Source organism: Perca fluviatilis, chromosome 11, assembly GCF_010015445.1.
Source record: "Perca fluviatilis chromosome 11, GENO_Pfluv_1.0, whole genome shotgun sequence".
NCBI lineage: Eukaryota > Metazoa > Chordata > Actinopteri > Perciformes > Percidae > Perca > Perca fluviatilis.
Window position 1 is genome coordinate 1,234,000 of NC_053122.1, and position 12,620 is coordinate 1,246,619.

Consider the following 12,620-nt stretch of genomic DNA (forward strand, 5'->3'; position numbering starts at 1 on the left):
CTCTATTTCTGTAGAATGTCAGGATGTCACACACACACACACACACACACACACACACACACACACACACACACACACACACACACACACACACACACACACACACACACACACACACACACAGATGGATGTACCTGTATACATTGTGTACTGTACCTGTGCTTATCCTATTTTCATATTTGCACCTACTTATTGTCATGTCCTAGCCCTCTTTTGTTCTATGTTCAGATAGATTCAGATATAATGAAAGTAAAGTACAGTATATAACAAAGCAAAACTGTCAAAACTGTTGTATGAAGTGGCTGAGTCAGGACTCCTGGAGCTCATGGTGTTTGTTAGAGCCGATGTAAGCAGCCTGCAGGGCTTGTGTCCTCTGCAGGCTGCCGTAGTCGTCCTGTACTGTACTTACAGTGAGAGAGAGACCCAGCGGGAAACTCTCATACAAGATTAATTATCAGCAGAGCGGCCGGATCATTGGATGATATAAATACAGTATGTGAACTCTCAGAGCCAGATATTTCTCCGTCAGCTCCACACGCTGCTGCTGATGCTGACACACACACACACACACACACACACACACACACACACACACACACACACACACACACACACACACACACACACACACACATACACACTGCTGCTGCTGCTTTATCCTCATGGTTGATTTACTGGCTACAGCTGTATAGAAATTCATGGACTATTCTATTACAGTAATTATGAATGTAAGTCCATCAATGTATTAATAATGGGAGAACACACACACACACACACACACACACACACACACACACACACACACACACACACACACACACACACACACACACACACAAAACTCCCCTGATTAATTCAGGATTTCAAATCAACTAGAGCTGCAAAGATTAATCTCCAACTAGTTAGATAATCAATTAATCAGTTTGAGTCATTTTTTTTCATGTAAAAACAGTAAAACTTGTGTGTGTTAAAGCTTGTTAAATGTTAATATTTTATAGCTTGGGCTTTGGGAAACAACATCTTATCCCTTCATGCAGAAAATAATCGGTAGTTGCAGCCCTAGTGTTATCAGTGTTCTCAGTGTAAGAGTGAGTGTCGGTGTTTGGATGCTGTCGGTATTTGCAGAGCTGCAGCAGCGAGCTCTGGGACTCTCTGATGGAGGACTGTTTGCTCAGCACAACAGCCGGTTATTTTTAGTCCAACAGCACACACACACACACACACACACACACACACACACACACACACACACACACACACACACACACACACACACACACACACACACACACACACACACAGCTGGGCGGCCGACACTGGGACAGAGTGAGGGAACCGAGAAAGCGAGAGAACATTAGACAGCTGATCAGAAGTAATCCAGTTCCTGTTCATGTGGTTGAGTTTAATGTGGAGTTTTACAGTAGAAACGCAGTAGAAATTAAGGGTGGGAATCACCAGAGGTCCCAGATTATGGTATCATTTAAATATTCTGCGCTATTCTTAAGCAATAGCTCCCGACAGGGCGTGGTATGTTGGGATTACATCACAGCTAAGTGGCCTTTTACAAAACGCTCTTCAAGTACCGCAATATTAGAGCTTTTTTAGCCAGTTTTTAGGCTAACTGCCTAACTTCTAACTACTAACTAACTATTCTGCAGTATGTATGCAGACAAACAGCTCTGTGTCCTGGCAGTGTGTGCAGACGAACAGCTCTGTGTCCTGGCAGTGTGTGCAGACGAACAGCTCTGTGTCCTGGCAGTGTGTGCAGACGAACGGCACCGTGTCCTGGCAGTGTGTGCAGACGAACCGCTCTGTGTCCTGGCAGTGTGTGCAGACGAACAGCTCTGTGTCCTGGCAGTGTGTGAAGACGAACAGCTCTGTGTCCTGGCAGTGTGTGCAGACGAACGGCTCTGTGTCTTGGCAGTGTGAGCAGACGAACGGCTCCGTGTCCTGGCAGTGTGTGCAGACGAACGGCTCTGTGTCCTGGCAGTGTGTGCAGACAAATGGCTCCGTGTCCTGGCAGTGTGTGCAGACGAACGGCTCCGTGTCCTGGCAGTGTGTGCAGACGAACGGCTCTGTGTCCTGGCAGTGTGTGCAGACAAATGGCTCCGTGTCCTGGCAGTGTGTGCAGACGAACGGCTCCGTGTCCTGGCAGTGTGTGCAGACGAATGGCACTGTGTCTTGGCATTGTGTTGCCGACGAACGGCTCCGTGTCCTGGCAGTGTGTGCAGACAAACTGCTCTGTGTCCTGGCAGTGTGTGCAGACAAATGGCTCCGTGTCCTGGCAGTGTGTGCAGACGAACGGCTCTGTGTCCTGGCAGTGTGGGCAGATGAACCGCACTGTGTCTTGGCATTGTGTGTAGACGAACGGCTCTGTGTCTTGGCAGTGTGTGCAGACAAATGGCTCTGTGTCCAGGCAGTGTGTGCAGACGAATGGCACTGTGTCTTGGCATTGTGTGCAGACGAACGGCTCTGTGTCTTGGCAGTGTGTGCAGACGAACGGCTCTGCTTTCCTCCGTGGCATCGGTTTATTTAGTTTTTCTCAGACGCGGAGTGATACTTATTGTCTAAATGAATTCAAATTATAGCCTTTTGTATGTTGTTGTTATATCATGGCTATGAACCAATCAAATATAGTTAATAATATGATAAATATGACATGAAGAGTGTCTGTGTAGTGTTAATGAGAGACATGGAGAGTAAAAGAAGAAGCAAGCAGACAGAATCATTCATTAATCATCCAGAGTGAGCTGGTCCAATCAGCACGTCTGTATTTGAGTCTAATAATAAACCGAGGAGGATGTTTTATTGATCGGATCATCCTGCCTGCTGAGTTCACTCCAGCAGCTCGCCTCTCTGCCAACACACAACTCTCACCACTCATTATTAGTTTATATATATATATATATATATATATATATATATATATATATATATATATATATATATATATATAAAATATATACTGTATATATCTTTATAACTCTCTTGTGGGGTTAAATACTGATTCTGAGAACAGGACGTTGATATGAGGTTGATGCCTGGCAGTAAAGCGCATTTTACAGTAACCGCAGCCGAGCTGGCGTGCGCATATGTGACGTCATGAAATCAACTGGCAGCAGCATTGCTGTCAATGCTTCGATTTGATTCAGTGACCTACTTCGTCGGATCAAGCCTTTCATTCACCATAAGAGAACTCATCTTAACCCGGTGAGTTTACCAGAGAGACCTGCAGTCACTCTGAGAGTCCTGGTCCATCACGTTGTCGGCGAGCTCATTCAGGCTTCCTGTTTCCGCTTTGTTGCGCGCCGCTGAAAAACAAAAGAGCCGTGCGCGACCTCGGCTCGCGCGCCATAAATCGGACGCGCCCGGTCGGATATTACATAATTTTGACGTCAAGATGTCTCGCGCCACCTTGGATGCGTCTACTGTGAAAACCCCATTAGGAAGTGTTTGAAAGGATTATAGAGAGTGTGAATAGAAGAAAACTAAATAGGAGGTTTAAAACGCATAATTTTGTTGAACACAAACACTATAGCAGTGTTTGAAACCGTTCCCTCATTCACTCACTATTCCCTATGTAGTCATGAAGTGGCGTATGTATGACACGGCAATTAGTATTCCATTATTGGCATGTTATCAAGACACATACTCACTTTGTAGCGTGTTTAGCAACGCCATTTGACCTCCATTGACTTACATTCCTATAGTGAATATAATGAATTTCAGCTTCTACCGTCGGGACGCAGGTATAAAGTCCCAGCCTTTAAAACTAAGCGATACAGAAACACCTTTGTTCCAGCGGCTATAGTAGTAGCAATACAGATCTGCTGCATTTTGTTTATTTTTATTATTATTATATTCAATTCAATTTTATTTATAGTATCAAATCATTCAGTTATCTCGAGACACTTTACCGATAGAGTAGGTCTAGACCACACTCTATAATTTACAGATAGAGGAGATCTAGACCACACTCTATCATTTACAGATAGAGTAGGTCTAGACCACACTCTATAATTTACAGATAGAATAGGTCTAGACTAGCCTGGATGCCAGCCGAACTTAGCCCCGCCCACAACATTCGAGGTCGGGAAGTTCGGTCTGGACTCCGTTGAGGAGCAATTATTGCCCGAACAGGATCTGTTCGGTCCAATCAGATTGTCGGACAGATGATCAACAGTAACAGAATCAACCACGTCACCAAAGAACGCTTGGGTTGAATATGTTTACATCAGGTGGCTGCCGCTGGAGAACTGAGATGTGTAGATTCCACCATCGCGTCTGTTACAGACGATATCGACAGCGCATTCATTTTAAAATCCTCAGCGGAGGAGCCTCAACAACTGCCCGAAATCATGGTAGCGTTATATGGTGGAGAGAGATAGAGAGTGACTGGAGAGAGGGAGCGCCCAGCGCACCAGCGGCGCTACCATTGGGCCCGGGTGGACCTGGACCCACCCATTTCAGGTCCGGGTCTGCCCATTTTGACCCAGGCCTATAGTGAGTAGTGAGTGATTTTCATTCTAGCAGTTCATCCAATAAGCAGCCCGAGGAAAGCTTAGAGTGAAAGCTTCTCAGCCAATCAGTGGCTTATACCCCACGTGTGGACTCTTAAGCCCCGCCCATAGGCTGCATCGTCACCAGCAAGTGATCCAATGAAATGAAGGATGTTTGCACGCAAGCTTTTCAAGCAAGCTCAATGAGACAGACACCGTCTATGACAGCCACCGACTGTAGCTGTTAGCTAGCTAATATTAAAAACGAAAAGCAAAGCAAAGCAGCTCCGAGGAGCAGGAGGAGGAAACTCCCGCCATTTTAAGTAATGCGGTTACAAGTGACGAGTTACCATCCTGCTCGGCCGCCCTCTCCCCATCAAGTCCTCCCGTAGCCCCCCCCCCTCACACCAGCAAGGCAAGTAGGCTAAAATTAACGTTAGATTCTGGCTGTCTGTATGCAGGGGGATCCCGTTTTTTTTTGCTTATTTTAACTGGCCCATCCAGTTTTCTGGAGGCCCACCTACAATCAAAATCCTGGTGCCGCTAGCGGCGCTAGAACAAAGCCGTGAATCAGAGAAATAAAACGTGTTTTCGCCGATACATCTCTAGAAATGCGACTGTAGCGAGCATGTCACTATCACTAACGTTATCCACATTCATATTTACACGCAACAAATGATATATCCAGCTTCAAAAAATGTCTAAAAGTCGGAAGTTAGAACGAATGCATTGTGCAAAGAGTGGTTGCTGTGGAGACGATACACAGTGTTGAGTGCTGTTGACAGTTGAGTTGAGTTCCGTTGCTCTGATTGGTTGTAGGTCTATCCAATGAATGCAGAGGCATTTTCTTTCCTGGTTCGGTTGGAACACGCCCCATAATCACAGCCCAATGGAGCCGTTTCAGACTCACATTGTGACTAGAATCTGAGTAGGACCACGTCAGGCTAGGTCTAGACCACACTCTATAATTTACAAAGACCCAACAATTCCAGTAATTCCCCCAAGAGCAAGCATTAGCAGTGGCTGTTGCGACAGTGGTGAGGAGAAACTCCCTTTTAGGAAGAAACCTTGGCAGACCCAGACTCTTGGTAGGCGGTGTCTGACGGTGCCGGTTGGGGGTAATAGTCACAATAAAGATAATGGAACAGTGACTACAATGGTAGTCGTAGTAGTTCATGTCATAGCCGGGCACAGCAGGGCGTTACAAGATGTAACGTGACACAGCAGAGCATGGGTGGACGCAGTGGACGCAGCAGGACGCAGCAGGATGCAGCAGGATGTAGCCGGACATTGCAGGGAATGAAACAAATTTGTTGACATTTGTTGCGTCGGTAGATGCGCCGGATATTTGTGTGACGGAGGCATCATGTAAACAAACACTGAACACTCAGGAAAATAGGATAAGGTTGATGTGTATATACAGTACTGTGCAAAAGTCTTAGGCAGGTGTGAAAAAAATGCTGTAAACTAAGAATGCTTTAAAAAATATAAATTATTGTTTATTTTTATATTTACAAAATGCAAAGAGAGCGACCAAAAAAACATCTAAATCACATCAATATTTGGTGTTGCTACCCTTTGCCTTCAAACCAGCATCAATTCTTACAGGTACACTTGCAAGAAGTCAGGGAGCGTTGATGATGGTAGACACAGTGGTCGGCCAAGGGAACTTAGTGCAGCAGATGAAAAACACATCAAGCTTATTTCCCTTCGAAATCGGAAGTCTGTCCAGCAGTGCCATCAGCTCAGAACTGGCAGAAACCAGTGGGACCCAGGTACACCCATCTACTGTCTGGAGAAGTCTGGCCAGAAGTGGTCTTCACGGAAGAGTTGCAGCCAAAAAGCCATACCTCCGACATAGAAACAAGGCCAAGCGACTCAACTGTCCCACAGAGCCCTGATCTCAGCATCATCCAGTCTGTCTGGGATCACATGAAGAGACAGAAGATACATCCACAGAAGATCTGTGGTTAGTTCTCCAAGATGTTTGGAATAACCTGCCAGCCGAGGTCTTTCAAAACCTGTGTGCAAGTGTTCCTAGAAGAATTGATGCTGTCTTGAAGGCACTGACCTCGAGTGGTTAAGGTTAGGCACTGACCTCGAGTGGTTAAGGTTAGGCGTTGACCTCGAGTGGTTAAGGTTAGGCATTGACCTCGAGTGGTTAAGGTTAGGCACTGACCTCGAGTGGTTAAGGTTAGGCATTGACCTCGAGTGGTTAAGGTTAGGCACTGACCTCGCAAGTGGTTAAGGTTTAGGCACTGACCCCGAGTGGTTAAGGTTAGGCATTGACCTCGAGTGGTTAAGGTTAGGCACTGACCTCGAGTGGTTAAGGTTAGGCACTGACCTCGAGTGGTTAAGGTTAGGCACTGACCTTGAGTGGTTAAGGTTAGGCATTGACCTCGAGTGGTTAAGGTTAGGCACTGACCTCGAGTGGTTAAGGTTAGGCACTGACCTTGAGTGGTTAAGGTTAGGCACTGACCTTGAGTGGTTAAGGTTAGGCACTGACCTTGAGTGGTTAAGGTTGTGGACGTTGACCTTGAGTGGTTAAGGTTAGGCACTGACCTCAGTGGTTAAGGTTAGGCATTGACCTTGAGTGGTTAAGGTTAGGCACTGACCTCGAGTGGTTAAGGTTAGGCGTATGCCACCTCGAGTGGTTAAGGTTGAGGCATTGACCTCGAGTGGTTAAGGTTGCTGTAGCGTGACCTCGAAAGTGGTTAAGTTGTAGGCACTGACCTCGAGTGGTTAAGGTTAGGCGTTGACCTCGAGTGGTTAAGGTTAGGCACTGACCTCGAGTGGTTAAGGTTAGACGTTGACCTCGAGTGGTTAAGGTTAGGCACTGACCTCGAGTGGTTAAGGTTAGGCACTGACCTTGAGTGGTTAAGGTTAGGCACTGACCTTGAGTGGTTAAGGTTAGACGTTGACCTCGAGTGGTTAAGGTTAGGCACTGACCTCGAGTGGTTAAGGTTAGGCACTGACCTTGAGTGGTTAAGGTTAGGCACTGACCTTGAGTGGTTAAGGTTAGGCGTTGACCTCGAGTGGTTAAGGTTAGGCGTTGACCTCGAGTGGTTAAGGTTAGGCGTTGACCTCGAGTGGTTAAGGTTAGGCACTGACCTCGAGTGGTTAAGGTTAGGCACTGACCTCGAGTGGTTAAGGTTAGGATAGCCGATTGGTCAGGGGACAGGACCTGTACATGTAAGCATGGACGCCTGGCCAATAGTAGTGTGTGAATGCTATTGAAAGGCGGGTCTTGGCGTGGCCATAGTAGGATTCGTAAATTCGCACTGGGTAAATTGTATGCATGCTCAAATTAGCTGTGCATTGTGGGTATTTTATAGTGGACTATATAGTGAATGAAATTAGCCGACAAACACTATATAGGGAACTATTCTGTGATAGGGAACGGTTTCTAACAGCTTTATGGTCTGTCTGTGTTCTGTCACCACCTGTGTAAGATGCATTCACGATGTTCCCAGATGGGTGTAGTCCGAGCCAAAGTCAAAGTCAGGATCATATTTGTAGCTGCTCCATCAACACTACAGCCGACACAGAACTTCAGAACGGTCTTACTTCTTCTCTTGCTCTCCCCAAAGAGAGCTCATTTTCTGTTCGCTCTATAAATTATGAGAAGCTGAGAGCGTTAAAACTGTTCAACTCACCAAATACGCCAAGGACGCAGATTTCGCATGTTTGATCATTTGCACACACACACACACACACACACACACACACACACACACACACACACACACACACACACACACACACAAAAACACACACACACAGACGCACGACGCCGCCACGGCACACAGACGCAGCGACAGACACACACGCACGCACACACACAGACACAAACACGCGCACAACACACACACACACAGACAGACACACACACACACCACACACACACACGCACACAGACACAAACACGCGCACAAACACACACACAGACAGACACACACACACACAGACAGACAAACACACAAGGACAAACACACACACACACACACGCAGACACACACACAAGCACGCACGCCCACAGACACACACACACAGACAGACACACACACACACACGCACGCAGACACAAACACACACACACACAAACACACAAGCACGCACGCACACAGACACACACGCACGCACGCATGCGCACAGACACACACACAGACAGACACACACACACACTCGCAGACACACACACACAGACACACACACAAACACACATGCACGCACGCACGCACACACACACAGACACACACGCACACACACACACACACACAGACACACACCCATCTTAGTGACATCATCATTTCTGTTCCTTTAATAGTTTATGAGTCATTCATGTTTAATAGCTGACTCAGACAGAAGAAGCCAGTGATGACTTAGTGAAAGGTTGTGTTTTGTGCGTCTGAGTGAATGAACTGTCGCTCTGCCTGTTGTAGGGGAAAGGGGACAGGGTCGTTGCCATGGTGCTGAAGGAGCTTCCTGGTAAAAAGTCAACCTCAGAAGGAAACGCCCTCCTCACCGTGACAACCAAGGTCAGCATGACGACCTCCATCTGTCTCCCTGCTTTCAGCTTGCCTCTGTGCTTGAACCTGAGACCTGCAGCTGCATGTCTCTGCTCTCAGGCTGCAAAAACATAACGGACAAAGCTAGTTTCTTCTTCAGTATAATACAGCATGATGCTCAGCATGTAAACAATGGGCCAATTTATTTTTAAAGGGATACGCCCAGGGTTCAAAATTAGCACCATCTACCAGCCAAATGCTGTTAAAACTGTCACTCACCAGCCAAAAAAACAATGGTAATATGTTGAGTGGCTGGTAGAATTTGAACATTCACTAGCCATTTGGCTGCTGGACGAAAAAGTTAATTTTGAACCCTGGATACTCCACCGTGTGTTGAAATAGTTCTTATCACGGTCTCCTCTAGCTGTAGATAGGTGAAATAGGTCTTATCACGGTCTCCCCTAGCTGTAGATAGGTGAAATAGGTCTTATCACGGTCTCCTCTAGCTGTAGATAGGTGAAATAGGGCTTATCACGGTCTCCTCTAGCTGTAGATAGGTGAAATAGGTCTTATCACGGTCTCCTCTAGCTGTAGATAGGTGAAATAGGGTCTTATCAACGGTCTCCCCTGGCTGTAGATGGAAATTTATACTCTCCTGCTGTAGAGGGCCGGCTCCCTAGAAGTGAAATAGGGTCTTATCACGGTCTCCCCTAGCTGTAGATAGGTGAAATAGGTCTTATCACGGTCTCCTGTCGCGTAGATAGGTGAAATAGGTCTTATCATGGTCTCCCCTAGCTGTAGATAGGTGAAATAGGTCTTATCACGGTCTCCCTAGCTGTAGATACGTGAAATAGGGCTTACCACGGTCTCCCCTGGCTGTAGATAGGTGAAATAGGTCTTATCACGGTTCCCCTGTAGCTGTAGATAGGTGAAATAGGTCTTATCACGGTCTCCTTGGCTGTAGATAGGTGAAATAGGTCTTATCCCCGGTCTCCCTCGCTGTAGATAGGTGAAATAGGTCTTATCACGGTCTCCTCCTAGCTGTAGATAGGTGAAATAGGGTCTTATCACTTCCTCAATAGTTAGGGTCTCACGCCTCTAGCTGTAGATAGGTGAAATAGGTCTTATCACGGTCTCCTCTAGCTGTAGATAGGTGAAATAGGTCTTATCACGGCTCCCTCTAGCTGTAGATAGGAAATAGGGCTTATACGGCTAGTGAGGAATAGCTTATCACGGTTCCTCTGTATGTGCAGTAGCTGTAGATAGGTGAAATAGGTCTTATCACGGTCTCCCCTAGCTGTAGATAGGTGAAATAGGGCTTATCACGCTAGCTGTAGATAGGGAATGGTTCCCTAGCTGTAGAGGCTTATCACGGTCTCCTCTAGCTGTAGATAGGTGAAATAGGTCTTATCACGGGTTCCTCTAGCTGTAGATAGGTGAAATAGGTCTTATCACGTTCTCCCCTAGCTGTAGATACGTGAAATAGGGCTTATCACGGTCTCCTCTAGCTGTAGATACGTGAAATAGGGCTTATCACGGTCTCCTCTAGCTGTAGATAGGTGAAATAGGTCTTATCACGGTCTCCTCTAGCTGTAGATAGGTGAAATAGGTCTTATCACGGTCTCCCCTAGCTGTAGATAGGTGAAATAGGGCTTATCACGGTCTCCCCTAGCTGTAGATAGGTGAAATAGGTCTTATCCGGTCTCCCCTAGCTGTAGATAGGTGAAAATAGGGTCTTATCACGGTCTCCTCTAGCTGTAGATAGGTGAAATAGGTCTTATCATGGTCTCCCCTAGCTGTAGATAGGTGAAATAGGTCTTATCACGGTCTCCCCTAGCTGTAGATACGTGAAATAGGGCTTATCACGGTCTCCCCTAGCTGTAGATAGGTGAAATAGGTCTTATCACGGTCTCCCCTAGCTGTAGATAGGTGAAATAGGTCTTATCACGGTCTCCTCTAGCTGTAGATAGGTGAAATAGGTCTTATCACGGTCTCCTCTAGCTGTAGATAGGTGAAATAGGTCTTATCACGGTCTCCCCTAGCTGTAGATAGGTGAAATAGGTCTTATCACGGTCTCCTCTAGCTGTAGATAGGTGAAATAGGTCTTATCACGGTCTCCTCTAGCTGTAGATAGGTGAAATAGGTCTTATCACGGTCTCCTCTAGCTGTAGATAGGTGAAATAGGTCTTATCACGGTCTCCTCTAGCTGTAGATAGGTGAAATAGGGCTTATCACGGTCTCCTCTAGCTGTAGATAGGTGAAATAGGTCTTATCACGGTCTCCTCTAGCTGTAGATAGGTGAAATAGGGCTTATCACGGTCTCCTCTAGCTGTAGATAGGTGAAATAGGGCTTATCACGGTCTCCTCTAGCTGTAGATAGGTGAAATAGGGCTTATCACGGTCTCCTCTAGCTGTAGATAGGTGAAATAGGTCTTATCACGGTCTCCTCTAGCTGTAGATAGGTGAAATAGGGCTTATCACGGTCTCCCCTAGCTGTAGATAGGTGAAATAGGGCTTATCACGGTCTACCCTGGCTGTAGATAGGTGGGCCAACCCATTTTTTGTCTCATTGCAAGTAATTACAGTGTTTCCTGTATGTATCAGATATAGGGATGCATTGTTAGAGTGCATGTCGGAGAACGTTTTATTATTAAGATAATGTAATTAATAGGGTGGGTTTATTGTTATTTGCTACAGAATGCTTAGCCTATATGTCAAGCTCAAAGTTCGCCTATATAGGAACTCATAAAATACAGTTCAATCACAACTGAAAATATGCCTCATTGTGTGTGTGAATAGAGGTGAATTTGGGGGGGTGTTCGGACCTGCCCCCACTGCTAAAAAAATCCTAAAGGAAACACTGAATTAGGTTGTTTTTTTTTGTCTTTTGTTGGCTCACTTTTACTCACAACATGCTAACCGGCAACATAGGATTCCATTCACTACGCTAAGCTAACTAGCGGCGGCAATGCCGGTGTTGCACCGGACTAAAACGATGCATGCACAAATAATGCGTTGGCCCACCTATCTACAGCTAGGGGAGACCGTGATAAGCCCTATTTCACCTATCTACAGCTAGGGGAGACCGTGATAAGACCTATTTCACCTATCTACAGCTAGGGGAGACCGTGATAAGACCTATTTCACCTATCTACAGCCAGGGGAGACCGTGATAAGACCTATTTCACCTATCTACAGCTAGGGGAGACCATGATAAGCCCTATTTCACCTATCTACAGCTAGGGGAGACCATGATAAGCCCTATTTCACCTATCTACAGCTAGAGGAGACCGTGATAAGCCCTATTTCACCTATCTACAGCTAGAGGAGACCGTGATAAGCCCTATTTCACCTATCTACAGCTAGAGGAGACCATGATAAGCCCTATTTCAACAAATGCTGGCGTATCCCTTTTAAAGATTCTTTTGTTTGGGGCTTTTCCCTTTTATTTGAAAGTGTCTAGATATGAAAGGGGGGGAGAGATGGAGGATGACACGCAGGAAAGGGCACCTTCAGGACTCGGCCAACAGCGAACGCTCTTACTAGGTGAGCTAGAGGCCGCCCCAAATTATTTTAAAATAGACGATAAAGCAGAGGATGCTTTAGGAGTTTA

The 12,620-nt window shown here is 46.2% G+C and overlaps 1 protein-coding gene across 1 annotated transcript in view; it reads left to right on the forward strand.

The window, feature by feature from the left end:
- pex5lb (peroxisomal biogenesis factor 5-like b) overlaps window positions 1–12,620 on the forward strand; it is a 61,750-nt gene that overhangs the window by 7,950 nt on the left and 41,180 nt on the right. The window contains exon 2 of the mRNA XM_039817012.1: window positions 8,942–9,037. Coding sequence (XP_039672946.1) covers window positions 8,942–9,037 — 96 coding nt within the window. The remainder of the gene's footprint in view (window positions 1–8,941; window positions 9,038–12,620) is intronic.